General features: G+C 38.8%; 1 protein-coding gene across 2 annotated transcripts in view; it reads right to left on the reverse strand.

Moving 5' to 3' along the window:
* The window catches only part of ESR1 (estrogen receptor 1), a 263,766-nt gene that overhangs the window by 194,442 nt on the left and 47,272 nt on the right, over positions 1-22,052 (reverse strand). For both annotated transcript variants that reach the window (XM_059940977.1, XM_059940976.1), the window contains exon 3: positions 4,427-4,543. In XM_059940977.1, the coding sequence (XP_059796960.1) occupies positions 4,427-4,543 (117 nt within the window). The remainder of the gene's footprint in view (positions 1-4,426; positions 4,544-22,052) is intronic.

The raw sequence follows: 22,052 nt of genomic DNA on the forward strand, positions 1-22,052 counted from the left end.
CATCATGAAGCTATATCCAGCATATGACACCAAAAAGAAAAAAAGAAAAAGCAGATGTGTCTGAGCCAGGGTTTTACTCCTCACAAAGGAATTAGATATTTATACTTAGTACTAGTGATAAAATTGCCATTCTTTTCCCTCCAAAACAAATCTGTGCTGAGTATTTAGGTAAGATAGGAATTATTTTTAGGATAGATCTACAGGCATACCTCATCTTATTGTACTTTGAAGATATTGCATTCTTCACAAACTGAAAATTTGTGGCAACACTGCATAAAGCAAGTCTATTGGTGCCATTTTTCCAACAGCATTTGCTCATTTTCTGTCTTTGTGCTCCTTATTGGTAATTCTCACAATATTTCAAACTTTTTCATTAATATTATATTTGTTATAGTGATCTGTGATCAGTGGTCTTTGATGTTACTCTTACGACTTGCTAAAGGCTCGGATGATGGTTAGCATTTTTTAGCAATGAAGCATTTCTTAACTAGGTATGTACATTTTTTTAGACATAATGCTATTGCACACTTAGTAGACTACAGTATAGCGTAAACATTAACTTTTATATGCACTGGGAAGCCAAAAAAATTTGTGTGACTCACTTTATATTTGCTTCATTGCAATGGTCTGGAACCAAACCTGCGATATCTCTGAGGTCTGCCTGTAATCACTAACACTTGTGTTGTACTTTATAAAGTACTTCACATGTTATGAACTGTGTGACCTTTACAAGAAACTTGTTAAGTGTAAATTATTTATTTTTATTTTACATCTGAGGATAATGAAACTCATAAAAATGACTGTAACAGGATTGCTCAGCAAGTCTGAGGGGAAGCCAGTATTTGGTCCAAGAATTCCATCTCTGAGGTTTTCCCCTTTCCACCAAACCAAGCTAGAATGCCAAGTTCTTGCTTGGATAATAATATACACCTTGGAAGTCAGATGGTCTGAATAACACCCCGGGTTGGACTAAAGCCAGCAGTGGCTGGCCAAAGCTCTGAACTTCCACTGGCCGCTGGTCTTCCATTCTCATCTTCATCTTCCACCCTGGTCTTAACTTGTCTTCCAGATTGTTATTTGCCACTTCAGGTGCAAATGTCCTCTTTGTACAAGGAGGATTCTGATGGAAGGGGCTAGGTGATTATCCATGTTTGCACTCTTCATAATAGCTCACCCTTAAGCAGCCCTGAATAAATAACTATTTAAATGAATTAAGTCATTATTTCATGGGAAAAAAATTTCTTGAACACTCACTTGGTGACTTGCTTAGTGCTAGATCAGTAGGCAGGACAGAAAGAGTCCCCACCATCGTGGAGTTCATGGACAGATGTTGAACAACTAACACTAATAGTGAGGAGAGCTCAGGGAAGAGTTGTTTCCTAGGAAAGGGAGAACACAGGAAGCTAACCTAGTGTGGGGCAAAAGGAAGACCTCCCTGAAGAAGAGACATTTAATCTGCCACTTAAGGTTGAAGGGGAGGGAGACAGATGAAAAGGAAAATGCAAGCTAGGCAGAGACCAGCAGCACTAAGATGGGAAAGTGCATCCCCTAAAGCATGTCTTAAATCCTGCATCTTACTGAACCATCTTGGCTCAGGACCAAATCTAATAATGATGTTGGGATTTTCAGGGTACAGCAGGCATCACAAGAGATTAAAATAAATTTCTTCATGTAGATAAATCATGCACTGTTTTGGATATTTAGGATATTTTAATAAATGTATTCAGCCTTGCTATAAAAGTAAGGGGTAAGTTTGTGGTTCTCTCTCTTTTATCTGAAATGAAACATTTTATTTCATATGGAGAGATTCAGTATTCTAATTGGTCTCTAGCCTGGTTCAGACACTGGATTCTTGTGAAACCAGTAGGAAAATGTTGTAAAGATTTATCTAGTCACAGCTGTTCTTTACAAGTAATTTCAAATTTTATAGTTGGCTATAACTGTATTTCCAGCTGTAAATTAGGTCTTTATTGGGTGGGATCTGGGGAGTTGTTATACAAGGTGTCATGAGGTTATGTGTGGTATCCCATACTGTGGAAAAAAAGTAAATTATATTGTGTTATGGCAAACACTATACATATAATTCAAATGAGATGTTCTCACAGCCTATAGTTTTACAATTTTAAAGCTTGTCGTAAAACTTATACACATGTATAAACTGCCAGAAAGACACATGTTTTCATTTTATGTAGACGGATACTAACAACTGCTAAGGAATCTCTATGGGAAATTGTTATGGACTGAATTGTGTCTCCTCGAAAAATCACATTGAAGCCCTAACCCCAGTACCCCAGAATAGTACTAAATTTGGATATAGGGTCTTTAAAGATGTAATAAAGATTAAATGAGGTCCTAAGGGTGGGGTCCTAATCCAATATGACTGGGGTCCTTAAAAGAAGAGAAAAAAACACGACCGATGCACACACACAGAGAAAAGGCCATGTGAGGGCACAGCGAGAAGACGACCACCTTCTAGCCAAGGAGAAAGGTCTAGGGTGAAACCAAACCTGCTGACACCTTGATCTTGGACTTCCAGCCTCCAGAGCTGTGAGAAATCAATTTCTGCTGTTTAAGTCACCCAGTCTGTAGACTTTGTTATGGCAGGCTGAGCAGACTAACACAGCAGCAAACTAGTATAGATATATATTTTGCAGTCATAAATATACATGTACAAGTACATGCATGCACACATAGATTGACTATGTGCAGTAATTATCTAAAGTCCTATTTGAAAGCAGTGGGAAGATTTTTATTATGTCTTTGCATGTTAAATTTTTCGTTAGATAAAAATGTGTATGCATAATTTATATTTATGCATCCAGATTGTATCTGGATATTAATTAAGAAAAACAGAATTGTTTTTATGAAGTAGGGTCAATGTATGGGTACCCTCAAAGAAAAAAAATGTTTTGGACCAATTTACAAGTTGATCATTTCAGCTTTTAGAGAGAATTTAAGAGTCCGGGCTTAATCTACCTACAACTGCCAAAGAAGAATATTAAACTTGGACTCTACTCTTTCAAAGTAAACTTTTTGCATGTAGCTGTTTTATTCCTGTCACTTACCAAGTTACCTTAAGAAGCTTTTTGTGAGTTTAATTAAGCCTGACTAATTCTCCAACAGTACAAAGAAAAATGAATTCCTTAAATATTTAATCCATTTATGACTCAAAGTGTCATTTTCTGAATGTGGCTGTTAAATTTTTGGAATTAATTACTCTTTGAATCAAAGCTGTTTTTACAGACACTCAAGACATATAGTCACAGCTCACACAATGCGTAAATTCAACATTTCATCTGTTCATCAAGAGAATTTATTCCAAATGCTGTATTCAAAATCTCAACCCGGTAGGTTTATTTATGGCCATTAACAAAGGAATCTTTGCCTATAAGCGCCGTAATAATCAGGCATGATTGTTGGTTTTTTCTCTGCCTCCCCCTTCGTCCAAGTGTTAATGAGTTAAAGGTTAGCTTCCCTCTATTTGCACAATCGCTACTCTTTTTCATGGCCACTTTGTTCTCCTTAACTAATCTCAAGCCTCCTCTCCATTGCAGGCAGCACCATCATAGGTCTGTCTCTCTCCTTCATATCATCCTAAAACACTGGATGCACCCATTCCTTTATTTCACTTACACATCTCCTCTTGTTCTCTCCCAGTATTTTGAAGGCTATTCAAGACTAGAAGTGTTCTTCAAGACTAGATTCCAAAGAATACAAGGAGATCAATCAGGCAACCACATTTATGGAGCGTCTAATATTCCCAGAACCAGACACTGGATTCCTGTATAAGAAAACTGGAAGACTGGATACATGAGGAGACAGAAAACCACACATACACACACCCACATCACAAATACACGGGCACAGATCCCGACCACCTTGCGACGCTAGTCCTCAGAAATCACTGCATTGTTCCCAGCTCCGTACTGGATGCTGAGATTATGTGGGCTGCTAGTTAACTCAACTTCTAAAGGAGAAAGCTGCCTTTTGATTGAAATTCAAATTCCCTAAGGGATGTGAAGGTATTGAAAGATGACAAACTAGCTCTTTAGCTTTCACATGTACAAGTCTCAATGTAAGGAAAGTTTCTTCCCAGATACCATTTTCTAGCATTAGGAATATAAACAGTAACTGAAAAATATTTCTAGAATAATTCGCTGAGCAGTCTTCTTTTCCTTCCGCCACCACCTCCCACACACTTTTGATTTTAGATATAATTATTTACATTGAAAATATGAAACACAAAATGGTGTGTTCAAATTTCTTATTTTTTAATAAAATGTGTTATAAAAATAGTGTTGTTGTGAAGAAAAGTGAGAATAGAAGAGAAATCACTCCACTCCCGTGGTGACTAGAATGGAAATGGCCAGCAGTGGGTGGTGGGACAAGGACCTCATGGTGGGCGCCCTGGGTCCAAGGTACCTACCCCCTTTCATCATGCCCACTTCGTAGCACTTGCGTAGCCGGCAGGCCTGACAGCTCTTCCTCCTGTTTTTATCAATCGTGCACTGGTTGGTAGCCGGACACATGTAGTCATTATGTCCTATCGAAAGCAAGAGGACAGAATTAGTATTATTTCAGGAAATTTAGCCGGTCGGAATCTACAGGGAAGCTGTCTGTGGGATGTTTTCACATCTCTTCCTTGGTCTTTCTATGTTGCTGCCTCAACCCATCATCCTTTTTTGTGTCCTTCTTGCAATGTTAAAAAAAAAAAAAACAACTCTCCTACAATTAATTTCTGCCTCCCCAAGTTGCTTTGCGAGTTCTTTGGGCAAATCCCCTTCAGTTCACCCAGCCTATATTTGGGGGCATGATGTTTTATATATATATTCTCAAGGTTAAGCTTTCTCAGTAGATAAGGCCTTTTTTTTTTGGACCCAGGCCACCCACCAAAATTGCTGTCCAAATAGAGCTGTTAGAACTTTCAGACAGAGGGTTTCAAAGTGGCCTTTCTTAAAATATAATTTAAAGAATCTTTAAGTAGGTCTTCAAACGCAGCGCAGAACACCTAAATTCCAGTTGGGAGGTGGTGGGCTGTGGTGGTGACCAAGGTCGGTCCTTAAGGTAGTAAGTCAGTTCACCACCCACTAGCTGGAGGACACTCAGCAAGTCGGTTAACGTCCTTAGGCCACACTTCCCACCTCCCCCCCCACCCCCCCACCCCCCCCCCCCACCCCGGCACCGCTGCATAACATTATTCTGAGAACTAAATGTGAGGCTACACGTCACGGGCTTAGCACAGTGCCCTGGGTAGGGCAAACACTGAATGAATGTTAGTTGTTGTTGCGGTTATTTTATTCTAAATCCTCTCTCTTTTCTCTCTTGTTTATTGAATCTCTCTCACTCCAATGCTTCTTTGTAATTGGCTTTTTTTTTCAAGGTTTATTAAGATATAATTAGCATATAATATTGTGAAATTTGGGGGGGACCTATGAGCTTCATGAACTTGGATGTCCAAATCTCTCCCCTGCTTTGGAAACGTTCTCATCCATTATTTGTTTAAATAAGCTTTCTATCCTTTTCTCCCTCTCTTTCCCTTCTGGTTCTCCAATAATTCCGAAGGTTGTTTCTCTAATGGTGTCCTGTAATTCACATAGGTTTACTTCAACTTATTGGCTTTTATCATGTCATGCAAGTCTGACCCACAAAAAGGGTCCCCCTTGATCCACAGCACTCTCGAACTTCTATCTTATATCCTGTCCCTCCTTCTCAGCTCAACACCTAACAGATGTCTACAGTGGAGGTCTTTTTCCTCCTTTTCTCCTGCCTGGCTCAACCCACGTCAATCTGCTTTCCACCTTCGTTACTCCACAAAAACAGCTTCCCGGAAACTGTCAATGACTTCTGTTGCTGAATTCAATAGACACTTTCAGCCCACATCACACTTGACCCATCAGAAGCATCTGACAGTTCCTTCCTTCCTCTTGACACATGCTTTTCCCTCGGCTTCTGTAACCAAATGCTCCCAGCGTTCCTTCTACCTCTCAAGCTGGAGCTTCCCAGAGTTTGCAGATTTGCCTCCCTCCGTGCCACAATAATCCAGAGCTGAACAGGGCTCAATGCCAGGCCCTTTCCTCTTCTGTGACTCTGAATTCTCCCACCAGAAAAGCTATCTCACGCCTACAGCTTTCATCACCACTAAATACAGATAACGCACAGACTTAAACTCCCAGCCCAACCCTCTTCTCTGAGCTCTGGGGACAGGTATCCAATTGTCCACATGAAGTTTCTGCTCTAAGATTTAGAAGTCACCTCATTTCTTTATCCATCAAAAGAAGTCTGGTTGATAATGTACAGAATATTAAACTTCACAAATTAAAAAGTATTATTGGCATGTTTTTATAAAGCAGCCCATTTATATGAGTCTAAATTCTTGCACCTCTTGGGAAAACATCCTGAATTTAGACTAAAAAGATGATACGTACTATTTTAAAATATGTTTTCCATTCACAAAAAACAGTGAGTGTATATGTGACCTTCTAATTCAGATTCTCTGTTTAAGTCTCCATTTTCTCATTTACTAAGGGCAAGACTCAACATGTAGTGAAATGTTTTAACTACAGACCTCTTTGTTCTTTATTCAACTTAAGGGTCAGTCCAATTAGAATAGGGTGGAGTGGGGACTTGATAAGAAATGTTGGTCTCATAAAACTCGATTCTCTATCTTTAGATATACATTATAAAAGGCACTGTATAAACAGGTTTCAGATTAAATTAACATCTGCATTCTTCTATTGCATAAGAGGAATCAACAAACAGAGTTAAAACCTTGTAACTTCAGTAAGAGACCACACGCTGCCTCGAATACCCAGGCATAGTTATTACTTTTAGAATCTTCCCTATTAACAGGGGCAAATTGAGGAAATAATAGAATCAGAAATAAAATTTACCTGGGCAGATATAAACTCTAGGCAAAAAGTGTATTCTTCTGAAACCTCAAAGAAACTCTTAGTGTTTGGTCTTCCATGATGTTTATATAGTACATGTTGACTTATTTTAACTCGTAAAATATAAGTTTATATCAGAAGAAAACAGTTAGTAATAATTTGAACCAAAAATTACTTTGATTCACTTTCTTTCCCAAAAGCCAGAAGTTCTGCAAGCCAGAAGATGGGAGAACTGAATTGGGTCTGAAGTCAATGGTTAAATCTTATGTTTGGATTGGTCAGCCATCGTAGATATGTATCTTTATAAAACCAAGTGAAATTCCTGAACTAACATGTTTAACACATAAAATATGCGGGATTTGTACAATCGAATTCATCCCTTAACAAGAATGAAAATAGATGCACAACAGAACCAAGTTCATAATGCAAACCTTTTGTGACAAAGCTGGGCTTTCTCCTGCCTAACCTACGTGAAAATTTAGAATTGACAAATTGGCAACAAGAAAAAATTAACAAGTACTTGTTTCATATAAACAATTAAAACAAATTCTTCTTAACCAAACACCATTAACAACTATTTATAAGTCTTCAACTTACATCAGAAGAAAACACAAGTTTTTTGTTGCCTAATGAGTATAATTTTGTAAAGATGTGTTCTTAAAGCAACTGATTTAAGTTTCTTTAAGAAGAAACTTCTTTTTAAATGTTATCATTTGGTCTTGTAAAAATAATGGAAGAGAAAATCTTATTGAAGTAGAGTTCATTTAAAAAAAAAATCCCACCAACTATCTTAATGAAACATACAGTGTCTTTACTGAAGAGACTGAGGAACTCTGTGTACCTGTGACCAGATCAGCCCAAAAGTTCCTCTTGCACAGCATGAAGTGCAAGAGGCCAAATCCAAGAGGTGAGCTGCAAGTGAAGGTTTGGAGAAATAATCACTATTTTTTTTTTGCCCACCAAAATATAAAGCCTTTGAGCTAATGTAGTGTTTAAATAATAGGAAGTGGGGGTGGGAGAGGAGACAAGGCAGGTGAACCATAAGCAGGAAGCATGAAGAGTGGGGAGAGGAATTACTAGGAATTGCCTGTAAGCAGGAATTATCAGACTCACCCACGGCTCCAGGGGCCTCAAACAGAGCTTTTCCCCAGGCCTCTCTGGGATTCTTTTCCTTGACTTTTTGTTTCCCCCTTTCTTCTTATTTTCCCTCTTTCAGCTATTTTTGCATTTTTACCATCACTCAGAAAGTCTATATTTGTTACAAATATAGACTTTGCTTTACAAAAATAAGCAATGGCCCATACTCAGAGATTCAAAAGAAATATAACAACAGACCAAAGTAAAACAAGCAGGTGAGGATGTGGAGAAAAGGGAACCCTCGTGCACCGTTGGTGGGAATGTAAACTGGCGCGGCCGCTGTGGAAAACAGTATGGAGGTTCCTCAAGAAGTTAGAAATAGAACCACCATACAATCCTGCAGTGCCACTTCTGGATATGTATGCAAAGAAAATGAAATTGTTATCTCGAAGAGATATCTGTACCCCCATGTTCATAGCAGCGCTGTTCACAATAACCAACGATGGAAACAACCTATGTGTCTGTTGACAGATGAACAGATAAAGAAAATGCGGAATATATATATAATGGAATATTGTTCATCCTTCAAAAATAAAGAAATCCTGTCATTTTCAACAAGGTGGATGAGCCTGGAGGGCATCAGTTAAATGAAATAAGCCAGACAGAGAAAGATAAATACTGCATGGTATCGTTTATATGTGGAATCTGAAAAAAAAAAAAAAAGTCTAACTCATAGAAACAGAATAGAAAAGTGATTGCCAGAGGCTGGGGTGAGGGAAATGGGGAGAAGCTGGTAAAAGGGAACAAACTTTTAGCTGTAACATGAATAAGGTCTGAGGATCTAACGTATAACATGGAGACAATAGTTGATAGTGCTGTATTGTTTAACTGAAATTTGCTCAGAGAGTAAAACTTAAATGTTCTCACCCAAAGGAAAAAAAAACAGAGAAAGAAAAAAGTAAATATATGAGGTGATGGATGTGCTAACTAATTCAAAGGGGAGAAATCCTGCCACAATGTATACATATATATCATCACAACGTACACTTTAAATATCTTACAATTTTATTTGTCACTTATACCTCAGTAAAACTGAAAACAATAACATAAAATAAGCGGTAACCTGAGAGGAATTTAATAGTGTGTATCTTTCCTTTTGTCACCCTTTTCCCTCAGTGCTTTCTGGCAGTCACCTCAGACCAAATCTCTTTACTAAGCTTCCGACACCTGCCCCCAGTTCATTTAGACTCGACTGTCTCACAGACTCTTTGAGATGTGTCCCAAACATAAGTGACCATCTTCTCTCCTCACCTACCTGTTCCTATTCACCAACACACCATGACCCCTGAAACATGCGTGTTGTTCTAGACTCTACCCTCTTCCTCACTCAAACCCCCCACACACATAGTATAAACACCTACCAAATCAATTATTTTAAAGTTCTTTTTCAAAGCCACATCAGCTTTGTCCTGGGCCCGCCATCACTACCATAGCCCCAAGAATTTCCCACCCAGGTTACCATGACAGCCACGGCCTGCAGCCTTCCCCTGCCCATCATGCCCCACCACGTTGCCAGAGGGATTTTTATAAAATCACACACCATCATGTCACTAACCCACTTTACTAGTCTGATGTACCTCAAAGCTCTCAGCATAAAATCTAAATGCCTCAAGACAGCTCACCAAGCTGTTCCTGATCAGCCCTTACCTCCTCTCCTAGCCTCCTCTCTCACCGCCCTCTAAGCCACATCCAAGCTCTAGCTGTGTCTTTCTGTTCACTGTGTGCTCCTTCACATCCCGGGGGCTTTGCACATGCCCTTCCTTCTTGTGGGAACACACTTCTACTCTCGGCCCAATCGACTCCTACTCATATTTCAGGTGTTATCAGTTGAGATAGCAATTCCTCTGGGAAATCCTTTCTGCCCCTCCCGTGATGCCTGTCTTTTGTCCTGTCTTAACACCTACTACATTGCCCTTTAATCGCTGTTTCAACCCCCAGGTCACTTTGGGTTTGACAAGGAATGGACTATCTCTGTCTCATTTGTCACCAGGTATCCTGGGTCCAGCACATTCTCAAGGCACAGAGTGGAGCTCAACAAATATTTGTTATCGGAACAAAATGGAATCCCTAAGCTCTGTGTTGCCCCTCCCTCGCCCCCTGAACCCCCTCTGTGGAGCACAGGCCTCCTGAGGGGGCAGATTGGAGTTGTATAAAGGAAGACGGTGACCCCCAACAAAGCAATGGTCACTACACCCCAGGACCCCAAAACTCAGGTCCACAAAAACAAGACTTGGGCCTACGGGACAAAACCAGCAGAGGGAGAGGCAAGTCTACTCTTCAACACTGGATGGGGCCAGACATTAGCATAAAGGAGCAGGTCTTCACAGATGTGACAGGTCAGGAAGTGAGAAGTAAGAGCTTGGATTACCCATGAATTATCTCCACCACTATTTCTATTCTGATGCCTTGCTGGTTTTCTAAGATGAGTGTATTTTATGACTGCCCCCAAATAAAAATCAACACGTTCTAATTATTTCAAAGCTTGTTCTTTATAGAAATGTTTTCGTGAATTAAAATTTTATTTTTTTTTCCCTCTAACATTTTGGTTATGTATGCATTTTAATATGGTTCCTTTTACTAATAGTGATTTCTTTTAGGAGTGTTTTAACTTTTTTGGAACTTCTATTTTATGACTTTTCTGAAGTTCAATTCTACAAGGTGATTAACAATTTCTTCCTCTCATCTCCCCCCACTCACTGCCATCACCAAGAAACAGATTTAGCTGTGAAAATAATGGGTCCCTTTTATTACTTCCCATAAAAAATTTAAATTCTTATAAATGAACTATTAACAGCATCAAAGTATTAGTAGGGAAGGAGGCACATCTTAATTGAAGGGTTTCCTACATATAAAATACATGGACCCTTCAGTAACTGAAGCTAAAATACAATGTGCACTGCTCGTCTTAATAGTTAAAGATATTTAAAATATTTGCTTCAATAATATTACATAAATCTGAACAACAACTTGCCTCAATAACAGTTCTGTGATAGGTATGTAGTGTAGTTTTTTTTTTTTTTCTTCCTTTTTTACTACTTTCTAGCTTGTGGATTCAGAAGTTGTACTTGAACTGTGCTTTCCAACTATTTCTATCACTGACACATTTCAAAGTTTGAAGGAAGCACACACACAGATTTAAGTCATAACCAGAAAAACTTCAAATTATATGACATCAACTCTTATTTTATGATTTTTTTATAAATGAGCTCAGGAAAAATATACACAGTTCTCTGGGGGGAAAATGAATTAAAATCAAAAAGACTGATGAGGTCAGGCAAAAAGCTAAGCATGTTAAGGAATAAGCACTTAGCATTTTTTATCAAAATATGAGGAGTTAGCTAATGGTTCATATTTTTAAGGTATGGAAATGAAAATGAATTCTCAAATTAAAGACAAATTAACTCTCCAGTGTTTAAGCAACCACAAATCCAAAAAAAAAAGGTTCAACTTTAGCTAATCTTATCTGAAAGTCTCATTGCATGGTTTCAAAGAAACAGTATTTCATTTTCAAAGTCCCATTCTTTTATACCTGATTAATCCATAAATTTAGCTAGCATCTATAAAGCTTGGTTACCTTTTCATTAAAGGCTCATTGAAATTAGAATTTGAAGTATCCAAGAGCCGTACACAAATTGTTTAAGGTGCCAAATAAGATGTCAAAATCAGTATTTCTTTCTCCTTCTAAGAATCAATATGCATTTATAGAGTGTTAAATACTGTTTCAAATTTGATATGGAATCACAGGATCATATACATATTTGGCCAAGAGGAAACCTCTAACTTTTTGTTTTATCAGTGAAAGATTATACTTTTCTTGAGGTGTTAAGGTACAGAAAACATGTCAAAACATAGTTTTGAGCCTTAGCATTGGGAAAATAAGGGTTTGCTCATGAATTTTCAAAGCACTGCAATATAAACAAGCAACCATCCCAACCTGAGTGGAGGCTTCCAGCTACAGCCCCTCCTTAGCTTGTTCATTTCACACTTGTGCATGAGATCGTATGACCAAACATCTTGCTTCTAAGAAAACCGACCCATTTGGGTACTGACCATGATGTGCCAGGCACTGCGTAATACACGGATTATTTCATTTAATTCCCCAGCAACTCTATGAGGAAGGGATTATATTTATCTCCATTTTACAGATGTAAACCTATGATAAAAGTTATAAAGCCTGCTCAAAACCACACAGCAAGCAAGTGGCAGAGATGGGTTTTGAAGCAAGGGCTCCCTTACTCCAGAGATTGAACTCTTATTCATATATGGAAGGCTCAACTTCCCCAAAGGACAAGACCTTCACTCAGGAACTGTATCTACTTTCCAGAGGCAATAATGGTAAGATTCTCTGCAACTGGTTGACCACTGAGTGTTCTGCTTCTTAGAAAGCTCATGCATGAGAAAGTAAAAAGTGAGGAATTAATAAGACCAATGTTACTGTCTTCTATTTAACTACCTGAAAGAAAAATACTGTGCAAGGCCAAATCAATATTGAATCCTTTTGGCAATAACATTTGACTTAGATGACAGGGATGAAATGAATGGTCCAACTCTCCTGGACATGATAGTACAAAGGAACAGAAGTCTAGTCCTCCCTTACACTCCAAGGAAAATATTGACTTCCTGCATTATCTCCAGCTACTCCAACCCTGACTCATGAGTGCTGCTTGATCTTAGCAGTGCCCATACATTCATTGACTGTGACCAAAGGAAAGAAGTGTTATGGGAGTTGCTGGCTAGCACTGAAGAACCAGTCCAAACGGTGATGCTGTGGGGCCCCACTGGCAAAAGGAAAAAGAAGACTGGAAGGGAATCTGTTGTAGAAATGAGAGTTCAAAAGGCTTTTTTTAATGAAAATGGGAGTGTATAATTTTCATTAAAAAAATGAAGACTTTAAAAGTATTCAAAGTTATGCCAAGGAAAAAATCATACCAAAATATGCACTAATCATCTCTGAGTAGTAAAGTAGATGAGGAAGAGAGAAGATGTCAAGAAGTTTGAAATAGCTTTGCCAAATTCTTAGGGCTACAGAAGAGGAGGAAGAAGTCAAAGATTCTGGTGGTTTGTGCCAGGATGTCTTGAAAACTGTTCTAATCATTAATCACAAGGAGGATCTGATTTGGGAGGCCAGTGGGAAAAAGAGGTACAGAAAAATTTTAAACATGTTGCATTAGAGATTTCAGGAGCACACCAAGAGCCAACTACCAAGCAAGTTATTGTAAATGCAATACTGAAGCTTGGGAGGCAAGTCAAAATGAAGTTGGAGATAATATGATTCAGAAATTCTACTTCTGGGTATATGCCCCAAAGAATTGAAAGCAGACTCAAACAGATATTTGTACACCCATGTTCACAGCAGCATTATTCACTACAGCTGACAGGTGGAAACAACCCAAATGTCCACTGATAGATAAATGGGTAAACAAAATGTGGTATATACAGTAGTCCCTCCGCCATCTGCAGGGGATTTGTTCCAAGAACCCCAGTGGATGCCTGAACCACAGACAGTACAGATATATATATACCATGTCTTTTCCTACACATGCATACCTGTGATAAAGTTTAATTTATAAATTAGGCACAGTAAGAGAATATCTGAATTGCTAGCATCTCTACTCTCACACTTTGGTGCCATTATTAGGTACAATAAGAGTTACTTGAACACAAGCACCGCGATACCTCGACAGTCGATCTGATACACCAGATGACTACTAAGTGACTAACAGCGGGATACAATGGATAAAGGGATGATTCACATCACCGAGCGGGACAAAGATGGATGACAAAAGATTTCATCTCGTTACTCAGAATTGCATACAATTTAAAACTTAGGAATTGTTTATTTCTGGAAACTTCCATTTAATATTTTCAGACCACAGTTGACCACAGGTAACTGAAACCAAGGAAAGCAAAACTGCAGGTAAGGGGGGATTACTATACATAGAATGGAATTTTATTCAACCTTAAAAAGGAATGAAATTCTTTTTTTTAACTTTTATTTTATATTGGAGTATAGTTGATAAACAATATTGTGTTAGTTTCTGGTGTACAGCAAAGTGATTCAGTTATACATATACAAATATCTATTCTTTTTCAGATTCTTTTCCCATATAGTTTATTACAGAATACTAAGTAGAGTTCCCTGTGCTATACAGTAGTTCCTTGTTGATTATCTGTTTTATATATAGTAGTGAGTATATGTTAATCCCAACCTCCTAATTTATCCCTCCCCTCTCTTCTTTCCCCTTTGGTAACCATAAGTTTGTTTTCTAAGTCTGTGAGTCTGTTTCTGTTTTATAAATAAGTTCATTTGTACCATTTTTTTAAAATTCCACATATAAGTGATATCATATGATATTTGTCTTTCTCTGTCTGACTTACTTCACTTAGTATGATAATCTCTAGGGCCATCCATGTTGCTTCAAATGGCATTATTTCATTCTTTTTTATGGTTGAGTAATATTCTATTATATATATATATATATATGTACCACATATTCTTTATCCATTCATCTGTTGATGGACATTTAGGTTGTTTCCATGTCTTGGCTATTATAAATAGTGCTGCAACTAACATTGGGGGTCATGCATCTTTTTGAATTATGGTTTTCTCCAGATATACGCCCAGGAGTGGGATTGCAGGATCATATGGTAGCTCTATTTTTAGTTTTTTAAGGAACCTCCATACTATTCTCCATAGTGGCTCTACCAATTTATTTATATTCCCACCAACAGTGTAGGAGGGTTCCTTTTTCTCCATACACTCTCCAGCGTTTATTGTTTGTAGACATTTTGGTGATGGCCATTCTGACAGGTGTGAGGTGATACCTCATTGTAGTTCTGATTTGCATTTCTCTAATAATTAGCAATGTTAAGCCTCCTTTCATGTGTTTATTGGCCACCTGTATGTCTTCTTTGGAGAAATGTCTATTTAGATCTTCTGCCCATTTTTTGATTTGGTTGTTTCTTTTTTTGATATTGAGCTGCATGTGCTGTTTGCATATTTTGGAGATTAATCCCTTGTCAGTCGCATCATTTGCAAATATTTTCTCCCATTCCGTGGGTTGTCTTTTCATTTTGTTTATGGTTTCCTTTGCTGTACAAAGCTTTTAAGTTTCATTAGGTCCCATTTGTTTATTTTTGTTTTTATTTTCATTACTCTAGGAGGTAGATCCAAAAAGATATTGCTGTGTTTTATGTCAAAGAGTGTTCTGTCTATATTTTCCTCTAAGAGTTTTATAGTATCCGGTCTTACATTTAGGTGTTTAATCCATTTTGACTTTATTTTTGTGTATGGTGTTAGAATGTTCTCCCCAAACACCAGGCACTGTGCTAAGTGACTTCAGCCCTTTATCTCATCTTAACATCATAACTGAGGAGGTAGGGTATTGCAATTCCCATGTTATAGAAGCAGAAGCTGAGACTTCAAAAGACTGAGTAACTTACTGAAGGCCACTTGGCTGGCAGCTGGAGGAGCCATGACTGAAATCCAGGTCTGTGTCATTCACAAGTCCTGGTTCCCCCAGTAACACCACAATAGGGTTGGTGAAATGGAAAGAACTCGAGAATTATTGAACCAGAATGCCTAAATATGTTACAACTGACACTGTAATAAAAATAGAATTCCCTAATGTAATCACTGTAGTATATCTTTGGGAGGGCATTTCAGAAGCAGCAAGGAAATTAAATAAAACCTGTGATTCCTAATACTTCCACAGTTAAAGTTATGAGAGCTTAATCACATGAAATACATTTATCTGTAGGTTATAACATATATTATACAAAAATCTTTCCGGAAAACCTTTCAGCATGCTCCACCATAAAATAAAGAAAAAAGAGAAAGTAGAAATAAGGTATTGAGGAAGTAAATAAAAAATTTACATTCTGTGAAAGAACAACTGCAGTACTATGTTTAGAACCGAAGTTTGACTCAGATATTAAAGTGAATATTCTCTGATTTACAGCCAATGCAACGAGCCAAACAAAATGAAATAGAATTTGGCTGTCTCAGTGAACACATTCCTAAAAATCCAGTGAGGACATTCAGTGTGCCATGATTTGAACGATTTCACAACCACATCTGTACGTAATGGCATGCAAATAAAAACAGTATACCTTCATAATGCATCCCCAAATTATATTTTTACAGCTAATCAATTCTAGTATATCTTATCAGTGACAGCAACCACTTACAAATGACATTTTACTTTTATTTTTTAATGAAAGTATTTTTTAATAAAAGTATTATTTATACCTCAGTCTATTTTTAAAGGAAAAAAAAACTTTAAAGGAATTCTAGGAAAGATACTTGTCCTGGAAAGTTTCTTTTTCTAAATGAAGTAAAGGGGAAATCTTCTATCTACTGGCCCTCATCAGACCCCCGTCTGCTACAAATTTTGACCAGGGCAACAATATGATCCCTCTCCTTGTCCGGCCTCGCTTACCATGTGCAAAACCACAATTGTTTTAAGGCCATGGCACAGGATCAAACCAACAGCTGCAATAAAGGAAAACATAATGAAATCAGTGACCACCAGCTCATTGTCAAACCCCAGAGACCATGAACCGCTTTCCATAACGCCTCTTAGGGCTCAACACATAAGCAAGTGCTGTTCCACAGTCCAGAAAAGGACTTTCTGAAATCGCTCCCCCGGAACAACTGGTATCAGACAAAGAGGGGACCAGCGTGATAATCGGAGCAATGAGTTCCACGCCAGTCCGTGTTCTGCTCACCTCAAGACCCCTCTCCTTTGCTCTGTTCGATTGTTTCCAGAGCTTTTCTTCAAGCTTTCTTCCTTCTTGTGTTCATTTAAAGTCCAAACAGTGGTGGCCAAAAACAGTAGAAACAATTTCAAACTGTTCTTGTCCCAAGCTGAAGAGCAAATAAGAGGAAAATGGACAAGCGATCAGAGCAAGAGGGTAAAACTCAGAGCCTGTGCTTCAAGTCCTGTATGCCTAGAACCACCGATAAGTGCATCGCCCCACCCTGCCATCTCTGGGTCATTGTGGTGCTTTAAGGAGAAAATGGAAAGACTATTTACTAAGATCCGATGTGGTGTGGAATATGAATGTCCTTCAAGCTGCCACACCTCAATGTTCCCTTGTTAGCGTTTGACCATCAAACTGCTAAATAAGGGGTTTCATCCACCTTCAGGAGGCCTCCAAAATTAACGCCCCAGGTGAAGCTCCTCTCAAACATCCTGGTAAAAATAAAAGAAGAGGCAGGAGCTTCTGATTCCATGGTCAGAGGTCTCTTCTAGCGTGTTTTAACAGATGAGTTCAGTCATTTTCTTAAACTGAAGTCCACTTCAAATATGTGGAAATAAACCAAAAGACAATCTGTCAAACTTAGAAAGAACTACTAGTCTTCTTTCTCAGCTTGAATAACAATTTCTCCTAACAAGTAGAAATAAATGGATGCTGGTTTTCATTCACTGTGTTGCTAGTGAACCTTTACAGGATGGTTGTTGGATAAAACAAAACAAAACCTACACATAAGGAGAATTGTTTTGTACTTAATTGTACTTATTTGCATGGCAAATTTAAATCCAAAATAGCACAGATAATCTCTTGCATTTTATGGTCCTCACGGTGGGGGATCGTTACTTCACCATAAGCTGCAGGAACCCTGCAGCCTGGCAAAGAGCTGTGCGAATATCAGACGCTCAGTAAATGAACGAGTGGGAAGCAGAAGTGGTGTTAAAATCCACACTGTCTGGGCATCCAGAGAGCTCAAGTCTACATGGTCATACTGCCCCGGAGAGAGCCTTCTCTCAGACAAGCCACTTCACCGTGCTTGGAAAGTTTTCTCATTTCTCAAAGGTCTATATGCGGTCCACACCCCACTGTAGTTGATGAGAACGAGAGAGCCTGGGAAAATCTAGAGTCTCCTTTCCCTCCCCTCTCCAGAACGAGCCTCAGGAAATAAAACAGCATAGCTGTATGGTCTGAACAAGCTTTTTGATATCTTGGCCCCAGATCCTCTTCTGTACAGGGGAAGAGATGAACCTGTTGATCACTAGGGCCCATTCTAGCTCTAAACTATGATTATTCTCTTTTCTCACTTTCCTGAAGTACACATTTCCTTTTCATCTGGCTTCTTGGGGGTCCAGACGGATGATATTTTTTTTGCTACTGCCAAGAGTTGACCTCCACTGGTGGTCGTGACACTAAGTGGAAGGAATACAGGCATATTTAGGGAATGCCACAGTGCCAGGAGCACTGAACTTCTATTTGAGTCCCATGCCATCCTGGATGAACAAGGCAACCCCTCTGGGCCTTTTGATACCTTCCCAAGTGGCTACCATGAGGCCCAGAAAGATAATATATGCAAACACTCGGTCAACCATAAAACTTTGTGCCAATAGAAGGTATTACTATGGACTAATATACAGCCATTAAAATAAAATAAGACTTGTATGTACTAATATGGAAAAATCTCCACTCTACATTATTCAGTGAAAAAAACTAGGCCCAAAATAATGTGTAGAGTATGATACCACTTATGTTACCGAAATATGCATATGTGTGTATAAGTATGTGTATGTATATTTATGTAACTTTTGGAAGAAACTATTAATACAGTGTTTACCGATCAAGAAAGGAAGTATGGGTTTTTGAATGGGAGCAGAGGAAGACCTGAACTTTTCATCATATACTATTTTGTACTGTTTAACATTTAACCATGTGTATTTGTGAATTCATTGTTTTTTAATAATCAAAACAGAAAGAAATATTTTAAAAATTTCTAACCAACACTAGCCCAGCGTCAACAATCTTCATTTCTTTTCTGGTTCAGCTACCATTCCCGTCCAGTGGTTACTTCTCTCTGCTCAGCAACCCATGGGACAAGCAATAAACTTAACCACCAGAACTTCACTAAGCAAAAGAAAACACCACACTTCTTTTATAAAGAATGGGGAAAAGGTTAAGTGTGAGCTGCATTTTTCGGTCCTCAGATAGTCCAGCAGAGAATGAGTAGCAGATGCCCAAAACAGAGGCAGATGCTCCTGTCTTGAAGCCATGTTGAGTATGTGACTCTCCTCCTGCCCCCGCTGGGCCTGGTGTCCCTTGATTTCTGCTGACCCAAGCCTTTACCCGTGAAGGGTCTTGGTCCCCTCCCCATATAGAGGGTGGAGTCATCATTCACTTTTATCCTATGCCAATAGGGTATAAGTAGGCACAGGGGGCGGCCCGGATTCTGCTCAGTGGATGGTAACAGCCCCATTTTCCCCTGGCAAACAGGACTAACCCCAGCCAACTCTGTACCCACCGTTTCTTGCCTGTCATCTTAGTGGGACAAGGAGCCAACTATGGTCAGGTGGCAGTCCTCACTTCCAGTGTCCCTTTTAGAAGCATTCCTTCCCTTGGGGGATGCCAAAGAACACAGTGGTTAATACAACACAATGGGTTCTGCAGTCCAACTAGCTGGGTTCAATACTGGTTTTGTTTCTTACACACCTCAGTTTCCTCATCTGTAAATGAGAGTAATTTTAGTGCTGACTTCCTAGAATTTTGTGGAGGATTAAATAAGATGATGCATATCAAACCCTAACGTAAAGCCTGGTGCAGGGCAGGTACTCATTAAACATTAACCATCATTATTATATTTTTTTAAAGGTTTATTTCTTCGTTGTGGTGCACAGGCTTCTCATTGTAGTGGCTTCTCTTGCTGCGGAGCACAGGCTCTAGGCACACAGGCTTCAGTAGTTGCGGCACCTGGGCCTTAGAGCGCACAAGCTTCGGTAGTTGCGGCGCATGGGCTCAGTAGTTGTGGTGCACGGGTTTAGGTGCTCCACGGCACGTGGGATCTTCCCGGACCAGAAATCAAACCCATGTCCCCCTGCATTGGCAGGTGGATTCTTAACCACTGTGCCACCAGGGAAGTCTTAACCATCATTATTATTAGAAACTCAATCTCCAGACCAGAAGAGCTCAGCTTTTTAGGGACAGCACCTAAATGACAAGACCTTCAAACCAATCTGTAATAACCTATCATTTCTTAATAGTTAAACAATCCTTTTTTACCCTTAAGTAATTCTCTTCACACTATATAACTTGCTAGGCTACATTTATGCAATCAAGTGTAAATCATCCAAAACACTTCATCCTATCCAAAAATTCACTTCAGTCGGCATAAGGCTAACTGTCAGAGCTGGAAACTATTCTTAGGCTTGAAAAAGAAAGCAAAAATGTAAGAAAAATAGCTATTTATTCGAACCTCTTAATAAAATACATTCAAACACCTTTTTAAACAATGGAGGATTGCAGTCTAACTGTCCAAGAGTGTAGGAAAGTCATAACATGCCTCTGAAAAGAGCTAAACTCAGCTCTAAATTCACTTCTGGGCTTTAAAGTAAACGTGGCTGCGTCTCCTGCCCAAGAAGATAAAGGACGAAAGTCATCTATAGTCAGTAAGCCCCAAACTATTAAGCCAACCTGTACTCCGATTCCTGATTCAAGCTACCTGAATGATCTTCACTGAGAACAGGGAAGAAGGACTACACTTTATTTAACAGAATATATAATATTTCAAGAAGTGTTAAATTTGGTATAATTACCTTTTTGAAATCTATTCTTTCTACTGATTAATAATTTGGTGCCATTCCAAATTCTCATTTTGAAGCAACAATTACAAAGGTTATTGTGAATTTTTTTTTTTCTAATTTACTGCAAAATGTTTGTTCAGTTTGGAAGCAGAGCCCACAGTTTGGGATTGCTCTCACAGAGATTATATTCTTTGGTGTCACTATCAGGACATAGCAAGATTTAAAATGGACTATTTAGACTCAACCAACCATAAAATAAAGTCTATTCCAATAACTTACATATCCAACAAGCTTAATTTTAAAATTGTTTGCCTCTAATTCCATACTAAAAGCCTCGTTTTTCTGACCCTTCTTGATCTACTGCCATATTGGCAGGTACCAAGCAGATAGCCCCATGATAACTGCTCCTGTAAAGATTTTCTTCGAAGAATGCTACTGTAACCTGACACATAGGCCTTTTTAATAGCAGTTCACCCCACTTAATTGGTAACTGAAACAAAGCCGATTTTGAAGGAACAAGTTTCTACTAAAGTCGTGCAGAAATAAATCAATGTGACCTGTTATTTCTTGATAAATGATTCATTCTTTAATTTCTAGTCCCTTCATTTCAAATACACTATTAAGTAGTTAAATGATTCCATACCATGAATGATAAATCACAGCAATCCCTAATCCAGTTATGGCTTTAAGCAAAAGGGGAATCCAAAGCAGGATGGCACCATACGAGGTATGATTGTGGTCTCGTTTCTACTGAAAATACAAAGCTAAACTCCTTAGGAAAAAAAATGAAGCAATTGAAAGTAAGATACTAATTCACAGATACAATACTAAAAACAGAGAGGAGTGGATCAAGAGATGGGATGGTAGGCCAGAAGTCATCTCACATTCAACTCCCAGTTGCTCGGTGGTCCAAAGGCATCATTAAAAAAAATTGCAAGCAATAGCCTCAGGGTTCTTCCAATCATGCTGACAACATCCCAGAGTCATCTCCTTTGTCTCCCTCAAAATCCAATCTGCTATGAATCGTTGCCGGTTCTACTTCCAAATCAGCTGCTGCCTCTCCTTCGGCAAAGCAGCCCTTCCACGTGGTGAGGCAGGGCCCACATCAGCTGCCAGGCTGCATCTCCTGTGCTCCTCTATTGGTGCCCAGGTCTATCCAGTTTTACCTCTCACCTTGTCTATTCCAATGGTTTCTTGACTCCGACATGTTTCACCACATGCAGGCAAACTACTCAAGGGCAAAAGAACTAAAAGGACTAATCTACTAGGAGTAGTATAGTGGTAGTAGTAGTAGTAGTAGTAGTAGTAGTAGTAGTGATAGTACTAGTAATATTTCAAAGAGCTATCTTCTTGAAGAGGTAAAAATGAAGGGATTTTTTAAAAAACTGAATGGCCTTAAAAACCAAAATTAATTTGGATAAAGGAGCTCCAGCATTATGACGGTCAAGTGAGAAAATTTCATATCTCTAAAATCACTAAGACA

This window comes from Balaenoptera ricei, chromosome 12 (genome assembly GCF_028023285.1).
Source record: "Balaenoptera ricei isolate mBalRic1 chromosome 12, mBalRic1.hap2, whole genome shotgun sequence".
Lineage (NCBI taxonomy): Eukaryota > Metazoa > Chordata > Mammalia > Artiodactyla > Balaenopteridae > Balaenoptera > Balaenoptera ricei.